Below are 27,476 nucleotides of genomic sequence, written 5' to 3'. Positions count from 1 at the left end.
GAAAGAGGGGGAGATTATTAGGTCTTGTTTCATCAGCTCATCAGCTCCATATGAGAGGAAATAACACCCAATACAGAAGACATTGGTAACTTCGGAAACTAAACTAAAAAGAAAAAAAAAGTTTGCATCATATTATCGAAACAGCAGCAGGTATAAATACGGGAGTGAGTGAAGAACTATACTTAAGTCTTATCTGTATCCAACTCTATAAACTATTTTGATTCATAGCTAACTAACTGCGGATTGTACTTTACTCTGGGAAGTGCGAAGCATTTCAGAAATCTCTGGGAAAGAAAATCCACTCCACTAGTGATATACTTCCAACGTGCCTATTGAATCTACCTCGATCCCCCTTTATCCCACGAAATCATGTCGTTTGTCTCCTCAAAGATATTTGCTATTACAGGTGGCGCGTCCGGAATTGGAGCAGCAACATGCCGTCTACTTGCGAAGAGAGGAGCAGCTACTCTCTGTGTTGGAGATCTCTGCAGTGAAAACATGAAACTACTGGAGAAAGATATTAAAAAAATCAACCCAGACACAAAGGTCCATTGCACAGTCTTAGATGTATCATCCTCGTCAAATGTTGATGAATGGATACAAGACATTATTACCACGTTTGGAGACCTTCATGGAGCAGCCAACATTGCAGGCATTGCTCAAGGTGCCGGTTTGCGGCAGGCTCCTACCATCCTGGAAGACGACGATCAGCAATGGAAGAAGGTATTCCAGGTAAATCTGGACGGTGTTCTTTATTCCACCCGAGCACAAGTCCGGGCTATGAAGGAATTTTCATCGACGAACCCTGGAGACCGAAGCATTGTCAATGTGGCCAGTATAGCATCGATGTCTCACATGCCTGATGTCTTTGCCTACGGGACTTCGAAAGCAGGATGTGCCTATTTCACTACGTGTGTTTCACAGGACGTGATGCCGTTTGGAATACGAGCTAATACTGTTTCCCCTGATAAGTTTTGAAGTAACACTCTTTGCCCTCGGGTACTTTTCTAACATCATGGGAATGCTTGAAGGAATCACAAGGACGCCGATGCTGCCAAGATTTGTACCGAGTGCGAAAACTCAAGAGGAGGTTGAAGAGACCTACAAGAAAGAGGGCTTCTCTGTTATTGAAGCCGATGACGTTGCGCGGACTATCGTGTGGCTGTTGAGTGAAGACTCCCGTCCCGTCTTCGGAGCGAATATCAATGTTGGCGCCTGTATGCCTTGATTGTTGATTGGGTTAACTAGTTAACTAGTTAGTTGAAATAGCAACACAAATGGGGCCATGAAGCTCGAATGTTGAATCATCGTAGAGATAACGACATGATTTTACATTGTCATTGTGTTACGAAAGCCATTTTTTGGTGCCAGGTTACGGAGTATAATACACGGGGAAAAAAAAACCCCTTTCAGAGTATTTGTTACGTTAGGTAGTTAACTAGCTATTAATTCCCCAGCTCGTATTCGTTAGCTACAAAAGAGATCATGATGCTTAAGTTCCATACTTTCCAATAGTTGGTTGATACCGACCAAACACTGGAATACCGAAGTTTCATACCTAGCAATGCGGTCCGATTACCAGGCTGGTCGGTTCTGAAATGTGGTGACAACCCCTCACATAGTCACAGATGCATCAGAGTGCCCAAAAATAAGGTCCTTGACCTGGTCCTATTTCGAAAGATCAGTAATGAGAACCAGCCACACCGGAAAAGGAACCCCTTGCCAGCAAAAGTTAACTTGCACATCAGGCTGAAACCTGCACGGAGTTCAGAGTCAGGGATTGGCCGCGCGGTGCAACAGCTTCTGCAGGCTGTTCTCAAATATGATTTTGGATTTTAAGTGGGCCTTCGTTGTGTGATTTTGACACTGACGCCTGCATGAACAATTATTCGGAAGTTGTACAACATGATACACCGGTTGGCACGATGGCCTTGGTGGGATATTTTGATTACCACATGGCCCTTTGGACTGGTAACATTCTATATGGCTCATTTTTGAGCCACTGAGATAATCAAAGTATCTCAGATCGAGTAGCCAAACAGGGACATTGTGATAATAAGCAAAGTATGCTTCTTGGGAAATGCTGGTCCTGCCCATTTATTCTTATTTACCATGTACAAGGTCTCGTCTGATGATAAGAATTGCTCTTCTGTCCTTCAAAATTATTGCCTTTGACTCTACCCATCCCTGAGCCACCCTTTTTCTTCCCACTTCTAGCCATTTACAGTATATTATCGCATTTAGTAATCTATCATGGCTCCAAATGCAGCGGACAAATGCCCCGTCATGGGCAACTCTGGGGAAAAGTGTCCAGTCATGTCGTCTTCAACCCAAAGCCGTGGCCCTAGAGATATTTACACACTTGAGGCCTTGTCCCACTTTAACCGTGAGAAAATCCCCGAGAGAGCAGTCCATGCCAAAGGAACTGGAGCATACGGAGAGTTTGAGGTAAGGACACCTTTCTTGCCTCTGTTTTCGAGAATTCTCACTAACACACATATTTTGTCGTATCTTATCAGGTGACTGCTGATATCTCTGACATTTGCAACATTGACATGCTCCTTGGAGTGGGCAAAAAGACCCAATGTGTTACTCGATTCTCAACAACCGGCCTTGAGCGTGGCTCTTCTGACGGAGTCAGAGATTTGAAGGGCATGGCTGTGAAGTTCTTTACAGAACAAGGAGACTGGGACTGGGTTTCACTAAACTTCCCATTTTTCTTTATCCGTGACCCAGCCAAGTTCCCCGATATGATTCATTCACAGCGTCGAGACCCGCAAACAAATCTTCTAAATCCCAACATGACCTGGGATTTCGTCACCAAGAACCCTGAGGCTTTGCACATGACGCTTTTGCAGCACAGCGATTTTGGAACCATGTTTACCTGGCGAACGCTGAGCAGTTATGTTGGACATGCCTTTAAATGGGTAATGCCCGATGGATCATTCAAATATGTTCACTTCTTTCTAGCATCCGACCGTGGCCCTAACTTCACCGACGGATCTACTGCCAAGGTTGATCCCAACGACCCGGACTTTGCCACCAAGGATCTTTTCGAAGCTATAGAACGGGGTGACTACCCCTCATGGACTGCCAACGTCCAGGTTGTCGATCCGAAGGATGCGCCTAAACTAGGTTTCAACATCCTCGACCTCACAAAGCACTGGAATCTTGGAACATACCCCAAAGGCCTCGATACCATTCCCTCTCGTCCATTCGGAAAACTCACACTGAATCGCAACGTGAAAGATTATTTCTCTGAGGTTGAAAAACTCGCCTTCTCGCCATCTAACCTCGTCCCAGGTGTAGAGCCATCGGAGGATCCTATTCTTCAAGCGCGTATGTTTGCCTATCCTGACGCTCAACGGTACCGCTTGGGGATTGATCATCTGAAAGCTCCTCTTCGTCGCAAGGAGACGGCTTGCCAACATGATCTTGGTCCTGAGTTCGAAAAATGGCTTTCCCAAGTTACCTCAGAGGCATGGTCACACCCACATGAAGATGACTACAAGTTTGCCAGGGAATACTATGAGGTGCTACCTGAGTTCCGTAGCCAAGAGTTCCAGGACAGGATGGTCGAAAATCTGTGCAAGTCAATTGCTCCGGGGCCAGAGGAACTCAGGAAGAGAGTTTATGACACCTTTGAACTTGTTTCATCGGAACTTGCACGTCGTCTCCGTGAGGGAGCAGAGGCCATTGTTGCCGAAAAAGCACGGCCTGACTCACCCTCAAGGGCCCAGCCTGGACAGTTGAGGTTGTAGGAAGCCGGACGCTGGAACCAGTTCACAATGTTATCTACGATGTTGTTATAGTAATATAATGGGGCTTCTCTGCAGGATAATTTAACATGCTTTAATCTGACTAAATGATTTCCCCTCGTTGACATTTCGGTTGACTGAATCTTTCCACCTTATTGAGCAGTGCCCTTATAAAAAATAAAGATTCCTGTGCCGAAGATCATATACAAATGTTGTAACTCCCAAATTTGTGCGATTTTCATTCCAACCGTAAGATTATGTGGCGGCAATAATCTACATGCAGCTCTTGTTGGCCGTGTTATACTCCGTACTGACTGCTGTTGTGGCTCCACAGAAATGCGTAATTCACGAGATTAAGCTTTCATATTTCCAAATAAAGTTACGTAGCTCGGCCCGCAAATTAACTAAGTGGGCCACCTCTTTCTTGGTCAACATCTCCAGATCGACGGGGATATACTCCATACAGGTAACCTCTGGAAGCTGGCCAGCTCCTTACGGCTCACCAAATCTTCCCCCCATATTCATTTTTCGCCGCCGCATTGCTACCACGTTATGACATAAACGTGAGCTAGTGGCTCGTGTTATAAGAGCTTTGGGTGGGCAGTAACTAATGATTTGGAAGTGCTGTAAAAATTAAAGGGCGACTCAGAAAGTTACATTGCTTGAAGATCGAGCACGCTAACCCCCTACTTAAGCTATCACAAAACCCCTTTGTAACAGGAACAGCGTACGGAGTTTTCCAATCACGATAGCTATAGGTCTCGGGTCACCAATGTAGCTGTATCATTGCTCATAAATGTGGAACAATTTTGCAACCGTCTTCCACTCGCCATCCACCTTTACCATCGCTAAATGATCTCGAAATCCTCCATTTTCCAGCTCTGAGTCAACCTCCACAATTGCCGTGGATGGTGTGATTGCAATAATATCCATGTGGTAAATTAGCTCTGGTGTACATCCTCGTTCAACGATCATATCAAACAGTTCTTGAATAGGAACAGTCTTCAAGTCCTTGTCAAGCCAGCCGTACATTCCAGCATTTGGGTGAAATCCCTTGCGACTGTGGTCAACATTGCCAGTTTTAAGTCCATCCACATAGTACTGAGCGGCTTTTATAACGGCTTCCTTCTCTTTGGTTGAGATAGGCTTGGTGTTTTTCGGAGTTGCGGGTTTCTCCATGGCGGATAAATGACCGTGTTATCGGCTATATAAACGTCAGCTCCACTTTCCTCAAACAAGACATAACATATACATACAAAAATAGTATTTGGGTTGCAGGAAATGGTTTTGAAGTGTAGGGAAATTCTGTTGTGGAGGAAAATTATCAGCAAACAAGATCAAAGGAGGAACCTCTCTTATATAACTTATCAATTTCAAGGACAACCGTCTAGTATGGGGAAATTATTCGACATTATCACCGCTCGGGTAAAATACCTTGCATACCGAAAAATCCACCAGTTTCTGTATCCCCTCACGCACGAAACATTTTGACTATCGAATAATAATAGCCTATCGACAACAGCCCTGGTCATACCGCTTGCATGATAACTCCCTTTTGACTAGATATTTTCTCAATGCAGTCAAGTCGCAAATATGATACCTCTTCCACGGGGGTCTGCTGCCAATTAAATTGCTCGGAACCACCTCATCTTTTCTTGCTCAAAACCTCGGTGGATACAAGAATTCGGTTTACGTCGCAATGCAGTGTAGTTAGCTGCACCATGCACTGCACACAGAGTTAGAATCCCAGCTGCTGTACAAAATATCTCTCTGGAAGATAAATTTAGCCCTGAATGAGCGAGCGCTAGAGTTTGTGGCGGTTTAACGAGAGTTTGTATGACAGTATAATTAGTCCTAGATTCCCCTGTAATTTCTTGAATGAGCTGGCTATGGAGTCAAAAAAAACCAATATCATTACGGACTTAGCAGGCTTTTGCTTTACCCAAATATTAGATATATCAAGCGGGGAAATTTTTCCTTTTATCATAATCGTGGTGGTATTCGTTGGATCATGACTCAATACGCCATTTACATGGGCACACTCCATAAAGTAGAGAGCTGCAAGGCATGATACCTCCACTTAATACTCACTACATGAAATTCTTTCCAGCCGTAGATAGTTTCAGGATTGGAAATACCTAGTGAATGTCTTCAGTCCAATACGCACCAACAGAGTGTCGTATTATAACTAAGTATGGTTATCGGATATATAAAGATGGGAGAAATTATCATCATCACATAAAGCAGCAGTTTAACCGGTTTGCTCTAGGATTTTCTGTTGGCTTCTTGCTTTTTTATCCATCAACTTTAACTAGTTAACAAGTTAGTTAACTAACTAGTTAGTCGGCTAACTTCTGGAGAGAGAGGGCGAGCGTGCAGTAAAGTAAGACCAAATATTCAGCACTTAGGATCTAATTTTGAGTCGCTGATAATTACTGAACCTTGGATCTACCAGCGTCAATCTCTCAAATATGAGAAAAGACGCCTTCCTTTGGGTGGAACTCCTCTTGAAATTAAAAGAAGAAGGGAAAAAAAAAAAAGAAAAAAGAAAAAAAGAAAAAAAAAAGGAAAATAATGGAGGAGAAGGATTCCATTATGTTGCCAACCGAGCAAGGGGGAATAGAATTGACAGGTTGACCAACAACCCCAACGCTGGAGGGGCCAGCTTTGGTTGTACTATCAGTTCCCCCACCTTACGCATGAGGTAGAAAGAAGCGGATAGGATAATTGGGCGATAACTGAAAAGGCGCTTTCTTGTGGCTGCATGTATGCCATTCGATGTAGTTCAGTTTGCAACCGCACAGGTCCCTTTAGATGAGCTCTTGATATTATTAGTCACATCACTGGAATCATCATACGGAGTAACCGTTTCGTACCGCACCAGAAAAGCGCTTCCAAAAGCAGGGATAACGGTCTTCTTCTCCCCCTCCTCCTTTCTTCAGTATTCGTAGGAAGATAAATACAGTATCATAGCCCAAAAATTTACATTCGTCCTCTGCGCCATTCGGCATTGTTGAAAATACTGTCCTCCTTCAAAATTTCAACACCTTTCCTTGTCGCAATTCAAATTCTTCCAGTCATATTGCAGGATGACTATTGCCATCGCGGGCATGGGCCCGGTCGGAGAGACGATCGTGGACACACTTTTGGAAATTCCTGAGTATCAAAAACAGGTCGTCATCCTCACACGCGTATGAAAAACCCACCTACTATCTTCACGGTGAATAACCCAACTAACACGAAGCAGAAAAGAGAGACTCGTGACTCTTGCAACCAAGTTGAACAGGTAGAGGTAGATTACAACGATGTCTCGTCTCTTGCCGCCTCTCTCGAGAAACATAATATAGATACCGTAATCTGCACCATTGGTATGATCTCTCCCGAGGCAGGCCAGTCTCAAGTGAACCTCATCCAGGCTGCGGAGAAGTCTTCTGTAACCAAAAGATTTATTCCCAGTGAATATTCATTCGTTCAATCAGAAGAGTAACACCGCCCACAATCCCGCAGCTTGCAAGAAGACCTACTGATAGCCCGATAACAGGATCCTTCATATCACTCCCGGAGTGAGCCTATATATTGCTGCAACCAATGCACTCAAGGAGACCAAATTGAAGTATACTCGAATCTTTCCCGGTTACTTTATGGACTATTGGGGTATGCCGAATGTCCGCACTCGTTTGAAGCCACTCGCTTATGCAGTTGATATCCCCAACCGCCGAGCTATACTCCCAGGTGATGGTAATAATGTCGTTACCTTCACTTATTCATACGACATGGCCAAGTTCATTGCAAAGTTACTTGGCACGGAGGAATGGCCAGAGCTTGCGTATATGGGAGGAGACGATCTTACTCTGAATGAGTTGGTAAAGATGGCGGAGGAAATTAGTGGTATGATCCTGACAGGCGACACTATCCTTATGTTCACGACTGAGCTAACTTTTTTTTGTTTTTTTTTTCGGGCTTCCACAGGCACCAAGTTTGAAGTTTCTTATGACCCTCTGGAGAAGGTAAAGAACAACGAGTCCACCCCTCTGCCTCAGTCGGACAAGGTGGTATACCCCCCCGAAATCGTCAGCTGGGTTGTTTCCTATGAGTCAAGTTGCCATTATAGACGGGTTCAAGCTACCGAAGGATAAGCGCATCAACAACATGTTCCCTGATGTTAAGCCAGTCAACATGCGGGAGTTCCTGACAAACGCCTGGAAAGCTTGATCACTCTGTCAACGAATGCGTTGATCGAGACATTGGTTTCTGGGAAAATCTCCTTGAATTAAATGCAGACACCAAGCCTCTTATGTAGTTAACTAGCGCCAATGATGAGATCCAGAAATCCGGCTGATGGGACATCATTAACAACTGCCTGTATATGCTTCGCGTCTTGTTTTGTTTATTGTTTATCGTCGATGTCGAAACGGTTGGCGTCGAGATAGAATTACCTAAGAACAAGTTTGCCGGCTTAGTCATCCGGGTAAACCGCAAAAGACCGCGGGGAACTTTCTTGCCTAGCCAATAGCAGTTAATAATAGCCATCCACGAACTAACATAACCCAGTGACTCCCGGCTTGACGTATAAATACACCATCTATGAGACGCATCCCGATGCTGGCTCGCCGACTGATTCCCTCCTGTGCTCAACTTCGCCCATTTCGACTCTCGCATCTAGCCGCAACCTCACCTTGCCACACGCGCACGCTTACCAGAACTGCGATCACGTCTCTCCCCATGGAGCCTGTTTTTACCAAGGACGCCTGTCCCCGTAAGTCGAGTCTCGCCCCTCCATTGCCCCGCCGGGTATTTCAGTCAAGCTACGAAGCAGTAGACTAACCGACCTTCTCTAGCTGCTGGCCCATACGTACGTTTCCTGCGTTGCTCTACATGAAGGTTATCACTTGGAAGCAAGAACTCGTCTAAAGCAATTCCTAGAGCCAAGCCATCAAGGCTGGCGGGCAGGTCTTCGTCTCCGGCCAAATTCCCGCCGACAACACTGGCAAGCTGCTCGAGGGAAGCATTGCTGAGAAGACTGACCTCTGTTGCCGCAACATCTGTGCTGTACTGACTGCTGCTGGCTCCTCCATTGATAAGGTCGTCAAGGTTAACGTATGCTCTCCTTGCCGTTGCGGGGCATATTGAACTCCAATTCTAACTTGTAATATCATTAGGTCTTCCTCGTCGATATGGCTGACTTTGCAGAGATGAACGGAGTGTTTGAGAAGTACTTCTCCCACAAGCCTGCTCGCAGCTGTGTTGCCGTGCATCAGCTTCCCAAGGGTGTTCCAGTCGAGCTTGAGTGTATTGCTCTCCAGTAGAGAACAAAATGTCAGCCCGGTGTACATTTAACCAAAAAAACAATATCAATTATATAACTGAATGATGAAAAACATACAATGGCATACACACATATGTATATATAGAAAGTCATGAATTATAGGACGATATAAATCCTCTATAGGACTAATTGATACTATTATGTGCCAGGACAAATAATAACGAAAAATTGGTATACCATCTCCATTATCCCAGCGCGTATCACATTCATGCAACCATCCTGCGCCCGAACGAGATGTTATACTAATTCCGGCGCCAAAAAAAAGTCGTAATAAAAAGAGAGACAGTGGGAGAGGAAAACATTATTCGTAGTACTTCAATACCGTGGCAAAGTTCCTGACATGCGACCTCCAGTGCCAGCCATCAGACTCTGCTTAACAATCAGGTCTGCAGCAGCTGCCGTTGCCAGCCGCTCCTTCTGCCTGCTTCGATCTCGAAGATAACCAGCGGCTTCCACTCGCATTCTAAGAATCCTTAATATCATATCATCGTTAGGCTCGGCCTGGGCCTCGCGCCGCTTCTCCTCTTTCGCTTTTTTCATTGTTCCCAGGTTGCGAGATAGAAAGATACTCTTCCCTCGTCGGGTGGAGAGAACTCCAGCGAACCCCGGAACACCTAGAGCCATGGTTGAGGCGGAGAGGCGGTTACGGTTCGCCTGCTGCCTAGCAGCAGTGGCACTGGCCATGCGCTCCGAGGTACGGATCAGCTGCTCCGTCGGTTCAAAATAGAAATAAAACAGCGTCTGTATCTCATGATACTTAGGGCTTTTGAGGACATCCATTGGTACCCCATTGGCTTCTCCTGTTTCTTCATCAACGGCGTTGAAAAAGGCGAGGAGTAATCCAAGCCAGGTTTGAACTATATCAAGTTCCAGCTGCGTGAGTGGCTTTTGATTGGACGGTTTGTCAGATAATGGTGGGACAAGGAGAGATTCAACGGTAGAAAGGACTTCTTTCCACAGTCGAGCCATAACGGTGCGCATAGCAGGGCCTGTAAGCGTTTGATTCATTATTGAAAAGTTGTCATCGAAATATGTAAAAAGAGGTGCAAGAGCGTTCTCAACCTCAGCTTGCGTCGGCGCTTGGCTTGACTGTGTCCGGTTTCGATTAAAATAACTAGAAACCGTCGACATGCTGATGCCACGGGAAAGAAGGGCTTTAAGAGCTCGCCGTGACAGGCAGTGATTGATATACGCCGATAGCTATACACCATGTTAACACCTAACATGTTGAATATTTGATGTGAGTAAGTCTTACCTTTTCTGTAATCTTTCTCGTCATATCCTTTTCCGTTCTCTTAAGCGTACGGAAAGCCTTGCCAAAATAAAACTGTATATCATCCCGCTCTCCTTCCATGCTAACCCTTAGGAGTAACCTTCCTTGGGTATCCAGGTCCAGCCAGTAGTCCCGTGGTGCGAAATCAGCAAAATGCACAGGGTCTAGCTTCATTGATGTTCTACCAACGTAATCGTGGTCTCCAACAGCGTCCCAGTCCCATATTGTTGCAATAATGTTCAGTGGGCCTTTTGTCATGATATCTACCGTATCGTCCCATCGTGGGTTGAGATTGTTGTAGATAATACGCGATTTGGAAATTCGCTTCTGGTATTCATCGGTTAATACAACATATGGGTCACTTAGGCCGTCAAGATCGCAGCCTTTCAAGTCTTCGGCCTCAACAATTTTGACAGTAAAGACATAATTGCTTATCTTGCGTTGCCTCTTCGCTAAAGGTGGTGCGTTCTTTGCCAGCACCTCGGCGCACGCATCAACGTTAATGTCACGTTCCAGCTGGTCGAATTTCTGCAGTGCATACTCAATGTTATTGAGTTTCACAAAGGACTATGAGAGGTTACTGTCAGCAGTCGTTTCCTTTAATTTGGCAAGGATATGGAAGGAGAATAGATAGTGGAGCAAGTAGATGTTACCATACCTCTGGAAAGAATTGAAATGGTTCAACCTTTTCCTTGCTACTCCAAGCATCCTTTGCCATTTGCATCCACTTTTCCTGCTTTGTCTGTCTTGCAGCAGCTTCTTGCTCCGGTGTTAATCTGTCCATCTCGCGACTAAATAGTCCCTCCAAAATTTCGCAATATCTTGCCATTCCATTACCAATCGACCGCGAAATAGCCGTCATGAACTTCGCATATCCTACATCATCGTCCCAATTCAATTGCACTATATGGTCCACAACCTGGTTGAATGACCGGAACACGTCTGTTACTGAAACACTATGCCGTTGTTCTTCTGTGGGTATCTCACCAGGAGAATCCGTTTGGACTTTGAAATTATCCTGTTTAACTGCTTGGTTTACCCAGTCATTCATTTTGGCATCTGTAACCTGAATCCAGCGCCAGACAAATTCCGCTAGCAGATCCTCAAGGTGAAAAGGGAATGATTCGCCAGGAAGGGCCTCAATGTAAGTTTGTCGAATGTTAGAAAGTTCACTGTATAAATCGAATCCATCTTGCATTTCAATATGCTCGTTCTTTTCCTGCGCTTGTTCCATTATCCGAATGATCATATCCCTTGCATCTTCAGCATACACAGGGAGAATATAATTAACCAGGACAGTAATAGGATTAACACTGTGAATAGAATGATTAGTATATCCTCTTGGCAAAATTTCCAGAAGGTAGCTCACCCTTGTATATCGGGATTCTTCCTGTAGCGCTTTTGTATCCGCTGACAGACTTTCATAACAGCCTTGCCGAGCTGGATAACGTGGTGGAACTCCCACTCATGCTGCTCAGGGGGAATCTCTTTATTTAGGGCCTCCTGGTAGATGGCTTTGGCTTTTTCTAGGAGCCCTTCGGAGGCATACTCCCGAAACCTCTCCCGCTCCTCCGTACTCTCCACAAAGTACGGATCAGATTCGACGTGATTCTCTAGAACATACATCACGGGTCCAATTGGCGGAATTTTTGTTTCGTAGCAGGACATCATTGTTTCGTACAGCTGTCGTAGCAAACCCTCATGTATTCCAGCTATGACACGTTGCATGCAGAATATATCCGCCTGTGTCCATTTGTTCCTATCGTACAATATGGGTGCTATGACTATGCTGGCACGCTTATTTTTGGTCGGTGGAGGATCCTTGACAAACGAGAATGCTGAATCGAGGGTGTCTAAGCTAATTTCCTGGTCCACGTACTTTTCCCGAATGACATCCAGAAAAAGAACTACTCGGGTGAAGTTAGGTATCCTCCAGCGTAGGCATATTTCATTAAGCAACTCTGTCGACTGCTTGGATAGTAATTTTGAAGCTGGAGTTTCTGAGGTAGCCTCCGATGCCTCAAGAGACTGGTCACTGAGATCATGTGTGAGCAGTTGGCTTAGCAAAAACCGGTAATAAGATCGTGGATCCGGGGGTATGAAAGTGAACAAGTTTGTGTCAGGGTGCTCATAAGGCTGTTCCTCCAGAGATAATGAGCTCATATCCACCGGCTGGTCGATCACGTAAGATGAGCCTTCCGATGCATTGGGATACGGATCCAGGTTTATGTCTTCCTCAGTTGGGTTGTCCGCCAGCTGAGCATTGAATTGTGGTAAGGTTGCACCTGTACTCTTTGCAAGCTCTGGGTTGGATTGGATTATGGCCAGCATCATCTGTGAGAGGTCCGGCCCCTCTGCCTTTCTCCATGCCTCATATCCCTCTTCAACCTCGAAATCGGCTACGGAGAGAGTACCCCCAGTATTGAGATTAAGGTGTGCTTGATATAGCTTTAAATCCTGCAGTGCTTCCTTCCCAGTCCAGGAATCTTTGTTCTTGTTAATATCCGACTGGACCTGGGAATTCCGTAAACCAAATGCCTTTGCAACAGTCAGCACTAGAGGCATGTCCTTTACATCATAGCTAAGTGGAACCGCAACTTCAATGGTATGGCTATCCCTTTGAGAAGATACTGTAAGATTCTGGTCATGGGCAAGCAGTTTGCTTTCTAGTGTTGCAAGCCTGCTTGCGAGCTCGGGTCGGTCTTTGATCCAGTCATGGTCCTTTAGAATGAAAGTGATAAGCCGGACAAACAACGCAACATGGCGATCCACCATCAGTTTCCAGCTAGTGTCTTCCGGGGCCTTTCCCTTGGACAGCTCCTTAGTTGCATTTGAGAAGAAAATAAGCACCAGATCCTCGACGCGCCTGTCCTTTTCCATCCGTTTCTTGAATGTCTGCTCCTTTAATGAGTTTAGGAAGGCCCCAAAAGTCCTTTTCACTGTAGAATCCTGGAATTCCTTTCTATGCTCCCTGCCGATCAGGACACCCGTCAGTCGTCTTTCGAGCTCGCTGATGAACCCATGAGGGAACCTGGTACTTTTCGAGTCCCGCACCAAGCTGAAGTCTTTCATCAGGTCATGAAACGAGGTTGAAGCTCGGTTGAGTGACTGTGGCCGAGGCGGAGGGGGAGCAGCCTGCACTCTCTTCGTTCGCGCCTGAAGAAGATAGGCTAAGAAGGCTACCCGAAGGGCATAAGTATAGGCATCGTTACTGCTAACTCGGCGCCGGCGGGCAGCAGACATATTTCGAGAGTGGCGCCGGACATTATTGCTCGGGCTATCCACGCGTCTGATGCCGCCCACAGAGTGTCTTTTGGTGCTGGACATGTAAGTCGTCTCGCTGGTGCTCACGCTCATCAGAGCTTCGTGATCCAATGTCCAGGGGGTGGCAGTTTGTCAACGTCGGCGTCGCGCATAGATCTAGAGAAGACCCAGTGTTCATTCAGTATAAGGTCTCATGTCAAGAGATGGAACGTGGCTTCGGTTACCTGTATGGAGAGGCAAAGAGATGAAGAGAAGGGAGTATGAAGTCCTCGGGATGATGCTGATTTGCTTGTTTGTTTGGTGATGGCAGAGAGAAAACACAGCTGGCGTCACGTTACAGGGCAAACCGGAGAACCACGCCCATCCAGCGTTCGGTGAGAAGGAAAAGTGAAGCCCCTGTGGTGCTCAGGTCGAATCGGGTGGAAAACACCTCGAGCTACCAGATAAACGAAACTAGAGGAATACAAACTAGCAGAAGAAACAGGACGGGGTTGTTGATGTCGCTGTCCAGGGGGGAAGATGTGGATTTTGGCCTCTGACGTAGTGTGTCAGATCTAATATTTGTGGCTTGTTGCCGGCCCCCCTGCAGCGAAGATAGCTTCATATTTATATCAATCAAGATGCGGACGACAAAAATCGAAAATCTCCGCCTCCGGCAGGTTCTACGTCCTTTTATTACGTATGTATATTGCATCTCAGAGCTCCCTCCTAGAAGAAGTATAACATTACATGCCTGGGTGTTTTATTTACTGGGCTCTGCCTGCAGTGGTCAATTGGTCCTTCAAGTCGAAGCCACAAAGCATGAGTTGCTATGCTCTTTCTCTCTCAAGACTATTGCTGCATCACAAATCACCTGGGTAGTATCTGATGAGTTGTATGAGTATGGCGAGGCAATATCGCTGTTATATTGCCATTTTGATGGCCATGGCCCTCTGAAGCAAAATGGGCTCACTAGTAATATAGTACAACAGGGTCATCACGCTTTCGCAAGGTCTCTGTGATTGGATCTCTAGGCTGTCTTTTTATATACAAGTACAATAGCCTTTTCGGTCATCACCAGCTATCCTCATGGGGTTTTCTCGCCTATAAAGTAATAAAAGAAACAGGGTAAATAATATCAGCTAAGAGGTCACTGTTTGAATCTGGAAATTAGCCATCACACTCACAGATACGGCATTGGGCCCACCCAGCTCAGTCTCAAGACCGTCTGGGAATGTCCGGGGCGCGCTGGGCTTATCCGGATAGAAGAGGCTAACGATGCCAGAAAAGGCGAACACGCTGGCTATGGAACAGCCGAGCAGGAAAAAGGCCTTGGGAGCCTTGAAGTGATTGTACTCCTCCGGGCTGAATGTTGTCAAGATGTCGTTGTCTTCATGGACCGGCTCGCCGAAGTTCCGTTTATCCTGGGGATCCCACCACCCGGCATTTGGGTCACGGAATTGGCGCTTCACTGCTGGAGGGTTCTCATATCCCCCATTCTATAAACCACAAGAGTCAGCCCCGAACACAGGTCGTCCTCCACTACCTCGCTAGGGTCAAGCGCCTGAATGCTGGTGACAAACCATTCCCGGATCCTGTATCTCGGCCTGAGAGGCATATCTGACTTGTGTCGCTGTGATTCTGGGGGCCGTTGGCATGCGAGCCAGCGCTGGCGCTCGCGCCGCCGACAGGACTCGTCTCGACAGCATCTGCTCCCGCTCGTCAGTAAAGCCGCCGTAGCCAGCCCCTGCCGCCCTCAGGGACGGAGACCACTCACCATTGGCAACTTGTCCGCTTGCTGTCGCTGTCGTGCGTGTAGTGTCTGCTAGGTGGTTGCTTCTGTCGTCGTCGGTCTTTGCTTGAGGTCCTTTCTTTCTGTTCGCTTGAGTTTCCGACCTTTGCTTAGTCAACAATGTCTTGATTAGTCAGCTAATTAGTGGTCTCGCGAGCTGCAGCGGCGAAAATTAACGACTTCCCGCCAAATCCTCAGACTCAGCCATCTTTAAGCCCGCCAGCAACGCAGCTTTGCCGATAACGATGCCAGATTTCGTGTGTGCCCTCGACGGACATAGATCTATCGATTGATGGGAGACTTGGAAGATTTGACCGCATATTCGCCCAGATACCACGGGTTAGGGTCTTTTTCCTAGCTTATTTTCCTGTTTCCCCCCATTCAATTTTTTTTTTTTTTCCTTTCTTTAGTGACAAGACATGCAAAACGGCACGCCGAACGGCAGGGGACACAGTCGCGATACTTCGACTCCTGAATATGATCGCGACCTTCAACGCATAGCCAGCCCTTCGACGCCTGCGGATACTCCCACCCAACAGCCACGGCTAGACTCGAATACTTCTAATAATAACGGCGTCGCGAAACACGACCAGCTTAATGGACCGCCATCAAAGCGGCGGAAGCTTGCGGGCACTTCAGGTAGAAGCACACCACGACCGCCTTCTCCACCATGGAAACGCGCCGGATTCGATGGACCTACCTCATTTATGGAAGACGGCAAGCGGCGGTCGACCAGAACAAACATGATACCTATCGAGATGTTACCCGAAGGTGATCCGCGACGTACACAGTCACCAGTGCACAAGGGGCCTGTTAACAAGACAATTCAGGGCTGGAGCCAGGGACGTGGCAGCTCTGCTTCGCCCACCGTGGCCGCAAGACCAGAGATAAATGGTAGACGTGTGCTCGGAGGCAGCAATTCCAATAATGGCGTGGATCCAGCTTCTTCTCCAAATGGTACCTCCAGACGCGCAGTAATATCTAAAGCGGCTTCAGGATTTGCGAAAAGTGCCTCTCAGCTTCAGCCTTTATCCCAGCGGCGCGTCTCTGACATTACACGATCCTCTACCACTGTTGGCCCGAATTCTCCGTCAGATCCTCCACCGAAGCGTAAACCAGGAAGGCCTCGGCGAAGACAGAGTGACGGCGCAGGAGTTATGAAGCAAGAGAATGGAGACCAGCAGCGCTGGAGTCGGTCCGAGGTGAGGGACAGAGATGATGGAGCAGCCCAGAAGCTCCCGAGACTTCGGTTCCGCGTTAAAATGCCTTCGATAGAAGTCCAGCACCCCTTACACATTCTCCCTCCTAAAAAGTACTCATCCTTTTATGAATGGTTATATAAGACTACACCTGGTGATGAAGATACCCATTTCTCTACTCCGCAGGAGGCCCTTCAGGAGGCTCAGGTTCGCTTACGGCTACAGGAGGCAGGAAAGCCTAACCAAATCCTGAGCAAAGAACGTTGCTCATTTTACCTGACGGATCCTGAAGAGCTCCCTCCCCGTCAATATTCACATCAAGATCACTTTGTAGCCCACGCATTATACTTCAAAAAGCTACTTGACAAGGAGCGTAAGCACCATAGAAATCTTGCTAGGTTATTTGCACACTGGTGTGCAGATGCATGGAAAAAGCGAAACAAGGCCCCCGAAGATATTCTTAGAGAACAACACAATGAACTCCGCCAGAAACGCCGACAGTTAATTAAAGATCTGCAACGGCAGTTCGATCTAGTCCGCGCTGAAGTTGATAATGCCAGGCTAGCTATTTGGGAACAAGAGCGTAAGATGGAAGAGCAGCTTGCCTTGAATAATGCATTGAAGAAATCAACAGCCTTATTTGAGAGAAGGAGGTCAGATCGGATTGGAACAGGCGAACTGGAAGAAGATGAGGAAGATGAGACTGACGAGGGAGAAACCACATCTAGCAAAACTGAAGATTCTGAAGATGACAGTAACATGTCATCTTCGGGCTCAGAATCTGAAAGCAATCAAGGGCTGGATGACGATGATGATGAACAACTAACCCCAGAAGCTCTTCGTGCAAAGTATGCGAATCTTGCGGCTATGGACGTTTCCGTGCTCTCTGGCGACTCCAGTGATGAGAGTGAAGACGGAGAAGAAGGAAATGAAAATGAGGACCAAGATGAAGATGACGAAGAGGACCTAGATGAAGACCGAAAGGCTACGCCAGGCGAAGAGAGCTATATCAAAGAAACATTAAGAGAGCAGGAGCAAAGCTACGTCAAGCTAGAGGAGGTCGATCCCTTGCTACTCGATGAATCCGATGAGTCCACTGACATGGATGACGACATGGGTGATAGTGATGTAGGGGTCGAAGAGGGATACACTGATGATGCCAGTGATAGTGAGGAAAGCGATGCGAATGACGATGGCAGAGGAGGTTTGTTGGGCTTTTTTTCCAAGGCCGAAACCATCATCCCAAACGGCACTAAGGCTTCTGAAGTCTCAAATAACACCACTCAAGACGCCAATAGTCCGGCCGTAAGTGGCGTCTCCAGCACTCCTGACAATGCAGACATAAGTGACAAACAGGCTCATGTTATGATGAAATGCCCGGGAAAGAGGCCTGATGACGAGGATACCCCCATGCTGGACACTGATCTAGGAGAGGCAACAACTCTGGCACTAGACACAAATGATAATACCATAGATCACCAGGCATTTACCGAAGCGACCTTTGCGGAGGAGCAGCAGAGTCCGACGACCCAGGCCAGGAGTCCTAAAAATACAGATGCTGGTGAAACAGCATCAGCGGTAGAAAAGACCGGTATCAAGACACCTATCCCCCATCTTCTCCGAGGAAAGCTACGCGAATATCAGCACTTTGGCCTTGACTGGCTAGCTGGTCTATATGCTAGCAATATAAACGGCATTCTTGCAGACGAGATGGGCTTAGGAAAAACAATTCAGACAATAGCACTTCTAGCTCATTTAGCTGTAGAGCATGAAGTTTGGGGCCCACACCTCGTCATAGTTCCAACCAGTGTCATGCTAAATTGGGAGATGGAGTTCAAAAAGTGGTGTCCGGGTTTTAAAATACTGACTTATTATGGCACCCAGGAAGAGCGAAGGCAGAAGCGAAAAGGTTGGATGGACAATGACCGTTGGCACGTCTGCATTACTTCATACCAACTTGTCCTTCAGGATCAGCAAATTTTCAGACGACGAAACTGGCACTATATGGTGCTTGATGAAGCCCACAATATCAAAAACTTCAGGTCTCAAAGATGGCAAACACTGCTTACTTTCAAGACTCAGGCAAGGCTGCTACTTACGGGGACGCCACTACAGAACAACTTGACAGAACTATGGTCACTTCTATTCTTCCTCATGCCATCGGATGAAGACGGCAACGGCATTGAAGGATTTGCAGACCTTCGAAATTTTTCAGAATGGTTCCGTCGCCCGGTCGAACAAATCTTAGAGCACGGAAGAGAAACGATGGATGACGAGGCCAAAGCAGTGGTTTCGAAACTGCATACTATTCTAAGACCGTACATTCTGCGGCGTCTTAAGGTGGATGTTGAGAAACAAATGCCGGCAAAATATGAGCATGTTGTTGCCTGCCGCTTATCAAAACGCCAGAGATATCTGTACGATGGGTTTATGTCTCGTGCTCAAACGAAGGAGACCCTAGCTTCTGGGAACTATCTTTCCATCATCAACTGCCTGATGCAGCTTCGGAAAGTTTGCAACCATCCCGACCTGTTTGAAACGCGGCCGATCAGTACATCGTTTGCCATGCCCGGCTCTGTTGTGTCAGATTTCGAAATCAAAGACCTTCTTATTCGTCGACGATTGCTGAAGGAAGATGTGTTGGAGAAGCTGGACTTCGACTTCTTGAACCTTGCTCCGATCTCTCGGGAGCAGGGCTCAAAGATGTTGGTGGAAGATTGCGCCCGGATTATGGCATACAACCCATTGAATTCTCTTCGACAGCGACAATATAACCGGACAAACTGGGACATGAGCTTTGACGGATCCACTGTACAGTCAACCTTACGCTCCATGGACAACAATGCTCGGAAGTCCCGTATGAGGGAGCTGGAAAGATGTCTGTACTTCGAATCCAAGCGCCATGGCCAACGTCCGATGTATGGCCAGAACCTTATCGACAAACTTACCATTGTTGCTCCCCTACAACCAGAAACCAGGCATCGACCACCACGAAAATTACTCCTCGACTGGCTCTCGAATAAGTCCTTGGTACTTGCCTCTATGATACGATCCGTAGAATCAACATCACTAATGATGGAACCATTGGTACAAAAATTCGCATGTCTCACCCCAGCTGCCGTCGCCCACGGAGTTACCGCAGCTACACTCACACCCATCACATCACGCTACTTCACCCGTTCACAACGAATTCCTGCATATGACCCGTTCCATGAGGCCCAAATGCGACTATCAATTGCCTTTCCAGACAAGCGATTACTGCAATACGATTGTGGGAAACTTCAGCAGCTTGATAAACTACTTCGGAAACTCCAGGCTGGTGGTCACCGAGCTTTGATCTTCACCCAGATGACCAAAATGTTGGACATTCTAGAGCAGTTCTTGAATATTCATGGTCATCGGTACCTCCGATTAGATGGCTCTACAAAGATAGAACAGCGGCAGCTCTTAACGGAGCGGTTTAACAATGATACACGTATATTGGCGTTCATCCTTTCAAGTCGTTCGGGTGGTCTAGGCATCAACTTAACAGGAGCAGACACCGTCATATTTTACGACTTGGATTGGAATCCAGCGATGGACAAACAATGTCAGGACCGCTGTCACCGGATTGGTCAAACCCGAGATGTGCACATCTACAGATTTGTTTCTGAGTACACGATTGAGTCAAATATCCTACGTAAAGCAAACCAGAAAAGGATGTTGGATGATGTGGTGATACAAGAAGGAGAGTTCACTACGGATTATCTCAATAGGCTCGACGTCAGCGGTATACTAGGGGACGAAGAGTTGGGCGAAGGCCATGACGAGGCCGGTGCAGCCATGGACAGGGTCCTGGATACCAAGGTTCATGGGACTTCATCTCGCATTTTCGAGCAAGCCGAGGATAAGGAAGACATTGACGCTGCAAAGACGGCCGAAAAAGAGCTTGAGCAGACTGTTGACGACAGTAACTTTGACAATGTTAGCACTCCTCAGACTCCCGCAGCAGCACAAGGACAGCAGCAGCCAACCACCCAAAGTCTGCTGGGGACCCCTGCACCCACCGAACCAGGCGAGTATGAACGTTCTGTATCACACGCAAACGGCAGTACATATCCGGTTTCAGTATCCGCAACCCCCGATGACCGCCATGCCGTTGAAGTTGACGATTCTGAATCCCATGTCGGCCATATCGATGACTACTTGCTTCGCTTTATGGAGTGGAACCTCAGAGACGAGCCTCTCGTGCTTCCGGCCGATAAGCAAAGAAAGAAGTCCAAGAGGGGAAGAGAACATCGCATTCGGAGAAAGAGATAGGTTCCCAACGGCAGCCTGCAAGGAGGGCATCTCATATTCCTCGCCGGTGGGCTCCATTACCGTCATCGTTATGGAAACATGGTATCAAAACAAATACGGTCCTGCGCCTCAGAAATCTACAACAAAAGCAAAACTATATCCCCGTCACATTGCCTTGGTCAACCGACACTGTGTAGAGCGCATCACTTATGCACTGTGTTTCTTTTTAGTCTTGTTTTCGTTTCTCTCACCTTATCTAAACACTGACTAGCTAGTTACCTAGTTAGTATGCAGCGAGGTTCGAGACAACCGACGCATCGTGAAGTGCATTTGAGCGTTTTCATCCATTCAGCTGTATTTCTTCTTCTCCCTTCCTCCCCCCCTCGATATGCCGCATTGCTCGCTTCTTGTCCATCGATATCACCTTTTTTTTTTTTTCACTTCTTCATTCTCCACCACTGTCTTAACAAATAGCGTTAATCAACTACTCGCATTCAGTATTTCAATTCCATCACCACCGACCATTCTGCTCGTCTATTTTTTTCTTTATTCTCCGCTCCACGAGCTAATGTGGACTCTGTTGTATGGTTACACGATTGACCACTGCTGTCCTCGTCTCCCGCGTCGACTTCCATCTCGGCGGAAGCTTCACCACCTCCAAGCAGTTGCACAGCGTAGATGGGGGCTTGGATGGATCAACACACTGAACTCAGTGGTTTGGCCAATCCCACCGTCGGCTTAACTTGTCATCCTCTTCCAAAGGCATATATTTCTTCTTTAATGACAAGCCCTATAGGTGGATGGGGCGGGGGACGGCTTTTGTTGATAGGCCAGAATTGAGAGCAAAATGCCCATGCAACCGAAGCAGGCGTTAATCCTGGACAACTGTTCGCGTTGCTTTCTGCCCTCTTGAACTGTTCTACGTTGGCTAACTTACTATACAGACGTTTACAAGTGTTAACTTCCCCTTGATTCTCCCAGGCTTTGTCCACACTCTGTGTGTGGCTGGTCCGGATATGCAACTTTCCAATTGAGCCAGACCTGCTCCGCACTTAGGTAACGAGTCAGTTTGACGCCTTCGAGCATGAGAGAGGGAAGAAAAAAACAAAAAGGATAACTTTTTACATAATAGGTATCTTGAATAAACTACTCCGTACGAAGGCCCTTTTATACATGATCGCTGGCGGGGCACATCAAGACTCCGCATGAGCTAAAATCTAGCCACACGAAAGGAGTATTATATCCGCGACTATCTTGTAGAGGTTTGGGGGTGCATGCGAGGATGACAGAAGATCTCAAGCGGCTTGGGTGATGGGGGTGAAGCGTAAGGATGCCATGTAAGTAAATGTATATGTGTATACAGAACATTGGGGCAGATACATAGTACACCGTACTGATACTTATTTCTCGAGAGCTCTTGAGCGGCCAGAGGAGAAATTTGAGTTCCAACCGCAGAATATCGAAGAGTGCCATCAAAAGTTCCTTTTCTTTTTAACTATGCATCCAATGGGATATTCTTTCTCATTCCCGTTTTTTTTTTTTTTTTTTCNCCCGACTCATGAGTGGAAGAAACGCAGGGTCGAGAGTGGGGAGGGAGTAAAAAGAGGAGGGCGTACATATTTAGGCCAATGGCTGCCTGACCCCCTTGCTCAAGCAGAACTAGTTTCCCTGCTGCTGACTGATGAGAATTATCGTGCTGATCGAAGCGAAAGTGGTCGAAAACTCGAAATCTTGACTTGTCGACGATTAGTTAGTTAATGTCGAATACACCCTTCCTGCTGATGGGTATTATAGGCCTGGGTGGAATTTATAACCAGACAAGGGACGTCCACATCGGCGGTGCGGGACTAATGTCTATTTCTGCGGGATGGATGGAGTTCTATAAACCTATAAAGAACACCAGCATACTGGGCTGTGCGTGGGTGTCTGCTAGGATGCCTTGCATCACCATCTCACGGATGTTCGTTCTTTTCACTGGGGTTGGGCAGCAGGGCGCCACAGGCGATCCAGGCCTTGGGGAAACAGGAGATCTCTCCTGCAAGTGATGCCGGATAATATGTGATGTTATATTGATGTTAGCTGTCACCACCATGGCTATAAGATAGTATTTATTGCAGGAAGTAGTGGAATTTACGCGGTACTGGTGTCAATATCTCAAGGTGCTTTTTGGAATGATTGGTTATATAAAGCACCAGACAGATCTAAAGAGGCAAATTAGTCGCATCAAATCCTGAATTGAGGGAAATATAAGAGAGGGAGACATCAAGAGAGGATCGTACCACGCTGTACACCATATATGTGCACAGCATATATACCAATTAGCGATTGTGTACTTCCCTCTATGAGCAAACACCTCCATAGAGCATCAGGGCTAGCGGCGATGGATTCCCGCCATATATGCAGAGCGAGATTGTGCAGCACAGGCTCTGTACAGAAAGGCCTGAACATGACCTCTCCAAATCTTTTATAGAGAGATAACTACCTTGATCAAAGTATGCACGCTGCGGTACAGGTTCGTCCTGCCAGAGGGTCTGGTGCTAATTAACCCTGTCCCTTGCGTCGTCGCTTGCGTAGCTCACTCTCGAAATCCTATAGGTTCTCCTTGAACGAGAAGACATGAGGCAAGCGAATTACTAGCTGTAACAGAGTACTCTCTTTGCATACTTGAATGGCTTGGACATTGCACTGTTGCTCTGACGGACCATGCAGTAGTTAGTGGTGCCGATCCTGAAAAATGCAATGGATGGGGACGAATGGAACGGCCGGAAATCTATTCCGTCAGCATGATGACGGACAAAAGCCTGCATTCAAAGGTATACACGGAGTACATATTCTCCGGCTGCTCCCGCGTAGGAGCATGTATGTTATTGATGCAGCCAGGGTGGATTTCAATGTATATATGTGTCATATCAAGTTTGTCCGTACAATCCGTAGGGTGAACGAGGGGGAAGGGCAAAGATTAAACGGAAAGAATCACCCGGGGTGTTGCTGATGCAACTACCGAGTATTCCGCATGCTAGTTGACTATTGTAGGTAGTCAAGTTCCCCCCGAATGTGAAGAAGGTAACTATAGTCCACGTCCAGGAGAGCTGCTCACATAAGAGTGTTGCCGTCCATATAATTCCGCAGCTGCTTCCAAGTCGCCACCAACGCATGCCATAGACCATAGATGCACTCCGTCTTCTGTGGTAATACCAATAATAGCAATGAATATTATTATCATTTACAGCTCAGTTTGCGATATCGGGATCCAGTGTTCCGTCTGCTTCCTGTAGTGTAGTCATGATTTGCACCCCTGCATGAACGCAGCCTGAACAGCGAACACTGACACAAACACTCGCTTTCCGGAGAACCTCCATTGGGTGCGGGCCATCATGGCTAGGACATGCAGCGACGCAGATGAGCTTTCCTTGTGGCGAAATTCCTAGAGCTCTGTCCCTGTGTCCAGCGTGGCCGTGGCCCTCCGGCTGCTCCCAGCCATCCCAGGCGTCTGCGGTCCAGTTTCAACGCAGGCCAGGAGGAGAGAACTCCCTGTTCTCCTGAAGAAGAAACCATCTCCAAACGCCACTATTGAGGCTGAACATGTGTGCCAGTATGGCTGCACACCTTGTATCCTCTCCTGGTGTTTCGCGAGTAATACGGAGCAATAATAGATAAAATGGGTAGACGGGGTTAGCGGCGAAGAGCCGTGGCTGGTGGATAGATCTGCACATAGTCCGCAGTGGAAGACAGGATAATTTCCGTAGCTACAGCCCAAATAGCCACCTCACCATGTCAAGAACAGAGCATCATACATAGCTCACAGCTCCACGGGCGATCAAGAATGGCGGTATGGGGATGGGGCTTCGCTTTCGTTAGTTGATATCAAAATACAGTCGAGCAGTGCATATGTTCCGCTTGACTAGTCCACGAGTCATTGGCACCACCAAACGCCAAAGGCAGAGGGTGGCGCTTAGGGGAACCCCCAAAGACGAACAGGATGGCTAGAGAGCGGGAGCATGCGGGAGGACGCAGCCAGCCTCTTGTTCTCCCAGCCTCTCTCCTGGCCTCTAGAACGCCCCTGGTGGTGGGCAAGTTGGGCGGCCATTTTGCGCAGAGACGGAGGCGGCTTCACCTGCAACGTCACTCTTCTTCTCCAGCCGGCCTCTTCACACCAGCGCCAGCCCTGATGAAGCGAGGAAAAGAAAGGAAGGCTTTGCTTGGGCCATGACGGATCTCATGGGCGCCCCCTTTGCCTTGTGGGCCTGAGGATGCCTAAACCGTGGGCGTTTGGCTCAGATGCACATGGAGTACATACTGTCGAGCGCGTACGGAGTAGTATCAAGAGAGAATCATCATCATCAACAACAACAACAACAACAACGGATTTTAAGATGCGGGGGCTCTTCGAAGTAACGCTTTCGTCCCTACAGATACCTTGATGCTTGATGCTCTCACCTGCTTGTGCGATGGATGTGCCGGGCCGTCAGGAGGCTGCTCTCCGGCCACAGTCAAACGGATAGGGACATCACGTAGTGTTAACTAGCCGCGAGAGCCTCGTGAAGAATGTCCATCACGACGATCTGTCACAGCCTTCGTCGTACGCTCTGTCGAAACGGTGCTAAGTATTGCGAGCTTGAGAGAGACAGTTCCAGTGGCCAGTCTCGGTGATGTGATGGTGTTGCAGAGTTTCTGACAGCTCTCCTGGCCCCAGCATCGCTTGTCGAAATTGGCTCCCTTCTGATCCCCGATCATATGATGCTCGGATATTATATTAGTTAACTAGTTAGAGCTGCCGCCTTGCCGTGTCATATAGTCATAGCAACTGACGATATCAACAAGGGACCGCCAACTATTCCCGCCTAGCTAGGAACTCAATCGAACGACGACCGACCTAGGATGGTGTTAGATGCAATGTGGACGGCTCCGCACTGCCCTAGTTATACGGACGGAATGGCCATAAGTACAATCACAATAATAGAGTCCTAACAACTAGCTAACTACTTATTTTATTATGGAGCCAGCCAGGCTGGAATCGAGAATGCCAGGCGCAAAAGCGGCTCCCAGGGTGTTTGCCCGTGTGATGAATCAGTGATTTCAGCCCACTCGGTCACAATAACTAAGGAGCCCGTCTTCCTTCTGGAGAAACGTGTTGCGGAGTAACTGCCGTCTTTCAGGAGAGATTCACAGATAAACCCACAGTGGAAAGCCGATCCGCCCTCGTGATTATAAGTTAACTAAGTACATAGTTAGTGTGATGGGGACGATCAACCCAGAATCTCGGCTGACACTCTTTCGGCCGCCAGACAGTTGCGGGTTCTCTGGCTTCTGCGAACGAGGGCGAGGGAGTGAGAGGTAATAGCTAGTTACCCAACCCTGATATCAGCACGAAGCGAAGCTGAAGGTCTTCAACTGCAGCTCTGCTCTGCGGAGCAAAGCATCCGTTGGAATTCATCCAGGTTCATATACGAAGTAGAGGCATAACTATCTGATGCACCAAGGTGTACAAGCGTATAAAAGGCTTGCTTTTTCAATGCACTTACACCCGCCATTGGAAAACCGCTTTAACCGCATTACCCTTGGCTGCCTTAAAGAGTGCTTCGGCTAATGCTTCCGGCGGAATGACGCTCTCTGCCTAGTTATAGCCTGGCTCGCTTCCGATGATGGACTCGAACTAGCCACAATCCACAATCTCACCGCATTAGTGATATGTCGAGAGGCGGGCTAAAGCATGTATCCCCGGCCTTGCTCCCCGCTTGGCTGCCCATCGGTTGGGTGACAGCGTCGTTGAACAGTTGCAGCCAGAAGATTGCCAAGCCAGGCATGGATAGTATATCTCTGTCGCCAATGGCAGCCGCTGGTAACGGTAGCACGCCGCGGAGAGAGGAAGAGGGACTCCGTGACCACGAGTATCCATAACTAGTATAACTAGTGGAACATACTTCGTACTCTGGAGAAGAGTGACGTTTCCTTCCAGACATGTTCCTTGCGCTGCCGTTCAGCTCTGCCTCCGGGCCCCATGTCTCTGGCGATGCATTGTGACCAGCGAATTGCACTACCCCCTTTTATCGGCAGACATAGTTATGGAGTATCCGTACTCAATGCGGATACGACAGTCGTGCACGCAGTATATCCTCCTCCTCCGTCCTGTGCATGTAGCTCACGGAGTAGTTACAGCGAGAACGGAACAGTTCTTCGCATGTGCAAGGACTTGTATCGACGCCGTACAACGGGGACAGGTCATCAAAAGCAAACCCGCAAGCCACGGCCTCGGTACCCACTGCAGAGCACAGTTCCAGGAGAGCTCAGGGCGATAACTCAAAGGAGGCTTGCTTCGTGTCGTTTCTGCCCGGTAGCTCCTCCTGACGGCTTTCCCGAACAGACTACGGAGCTAGCTATTTTCATACTGCTTATGAGCGCTACAGGCAAGCCATCGTGCTTTGACGCCGTCCAGTGGTTGCTTTAGTACTAATGCCCGCTGTGAGACTGCACGGCGAGGTAAAGCTTTGGGGCCAGAGGTACCTTCAACGACAGCCCTCTTCGCTTCTTGTCATGAAGCTTCTTGGAGGCATGCATATATATGGAGAAACTGTGAAGATCTCCCTTGGGGCTTCTTCTTCTTCTTTCC

General features: G+C 47.6%; 7 protein-coding genes across 7 annotated transcripts; 5 read left to right on the top strand and 2 right to left on the bottom strand.

The window, feature by feature from the left end:
* Nucleotides 1-369: 369 nt before the first annotated feature.
* Nucleotides 370-1,228, top strand: TRV_01860 (oxidoreductase, short-chain dehydrogenase/reductase family; the record flags this gene model as incomplete). The annotated part of the gene is made up of 2 exons (XM_003023952.1): nt 370-911; nt 973-1,228. The coding sequence occupies 2 exons, from the start codon at nt 370-372 to the stop codon at nt 1,226-1,228; spliced, it is 798 nt and encodes a 265-aa protein (XP_003023998.1).
* Nucleotides 1,229-2,253: 1,025 nt separating this feature from the next.
* On the top strand, nt 2,254-3,761 carry TRV_01859 (uncharacterized protein; the record flags this gene model as incomplete). Its single annotated transcript, XM_003023951.1, has 2 exons — nt 2,254-2,448; nt 2,520-3,761. The coding sequence occupies 2 exons, from the start codon at nt 2,254-2,256 to the stop codon at nt 3,759-3,761; spliced, it is 1,437 nt and encodes a 478-aa protein (XP_003023997.1).
* Nucleotides 3,762-4,541: 780 nt separating this feature from the next.
* TRV_01858 (uncharacterized protein) lies at nt 4,542-4,937 on the bottom strand (the record flags this gene model as incomplete). Its single annotated transcript, XM_003023950.1, has 1 exon — nt 4,542-4,937. One exon carries the CDS (start codon nt 4,935-4,937, stop codon nt 4,542-4,544), a length of 396 nt encoding a protein of 131 aa, XP_003023996.1.
* A 2,014-nt stretch (nt 4,938-6,951) lies between these two features.
* On the top strand, nt 6,952-7,894 carry TRV_01857 (NmrA-like family protein; the record flags this gene model as incomplete). The annotated part of the gene is made up of 2 exons (XM_003023949.1): nt 6,952-7,241; nt 7,300-7,894. The coding sequence occupies 2 exons, from the start codon at nt 6,952-6,954 to the stop codon at nt 7,892-7,894; spliced, it is 885 nt and encodes a 294-aa protein (XP_003023995.1).
* A 586-nt stretch (nt 7,895-8,480) lies between these two features.
* On the top strand, nt 8,481-9,064 carry TRV_01856 (uncharacterized protein; the record flags this gene model as incomplete). Its single annotated transcript, XM_003023948.1, has 3 exons — nt 8,481-8,549; nt 8,682-8,855; nt 8,918-9,064. 3 exons carry the CDS (start codon nt 8,481-8,483, stop codon nt 9,062-9,064), a joined length of 390 nt encoding a protein of 129 aa, XP_003023994.1.
* Nucleotides 9,065-9,399: 335 nt separating this feature from the next.
* TRV_01855 (uncharacterized protein) lies at nt 9,400-13,600 on the bottom strand (the record flags this gene model as incomplete). The annotated part of the gene is made up of 4 exons (XM_003023947.1): nt 9,400-10,284; nt 10,340-10,924; nt 11,016-11,670; nt 11,727-13,600. 4 exons carry the CDS (start codon nt 13,598-13,600, stop codon nt 9,400-9,402), a joined length of 3,999 nt encoding a protein of 1,332 aa, XP_003023993.1.
* A 2,211-nt stretch (nt 13,601-15,811) lies between these two features.
* Nucleotides 15,812-20,890, top strand: TRV_01854 (uncharacterized protein; the record flags this gene model as incomplete). The annotated part of the gene is made up of 1 exon (XM_003023946.1): nt 15,812-20,890. The coding sequence occupies one exon, from the start codon at nt 15,812-15,814 to the stop codon at nt 20,888-20,890; it is 5,079 nt and encodes a 1,692-aa protein (XP_003023992.1).
* Nucleotides 20,891-27,476: the final 6,586 nt, after the last annotated feature.

The sequence above is a fragment of the Trichophyton verrucosum genome, assembly GCF_000151505.1.
Source record: "Trichophyton verrucosum HKI 0517 chromosome Unknown contig00179_1.f1.exp, whole genome shotgun sequence".
In the NCBI taxonomy this organism is placed as follows: domain Eukaryota; kingdom Fungi; phylum Ascomycota; class Eurotiomycetes; order Onygenales; family Arthrodermataceae; genus Trichophyton; species Trichophyton verrucosum.
This window is presented reverse-complemented; position numbering and strand designations above follow the sequence as displayed.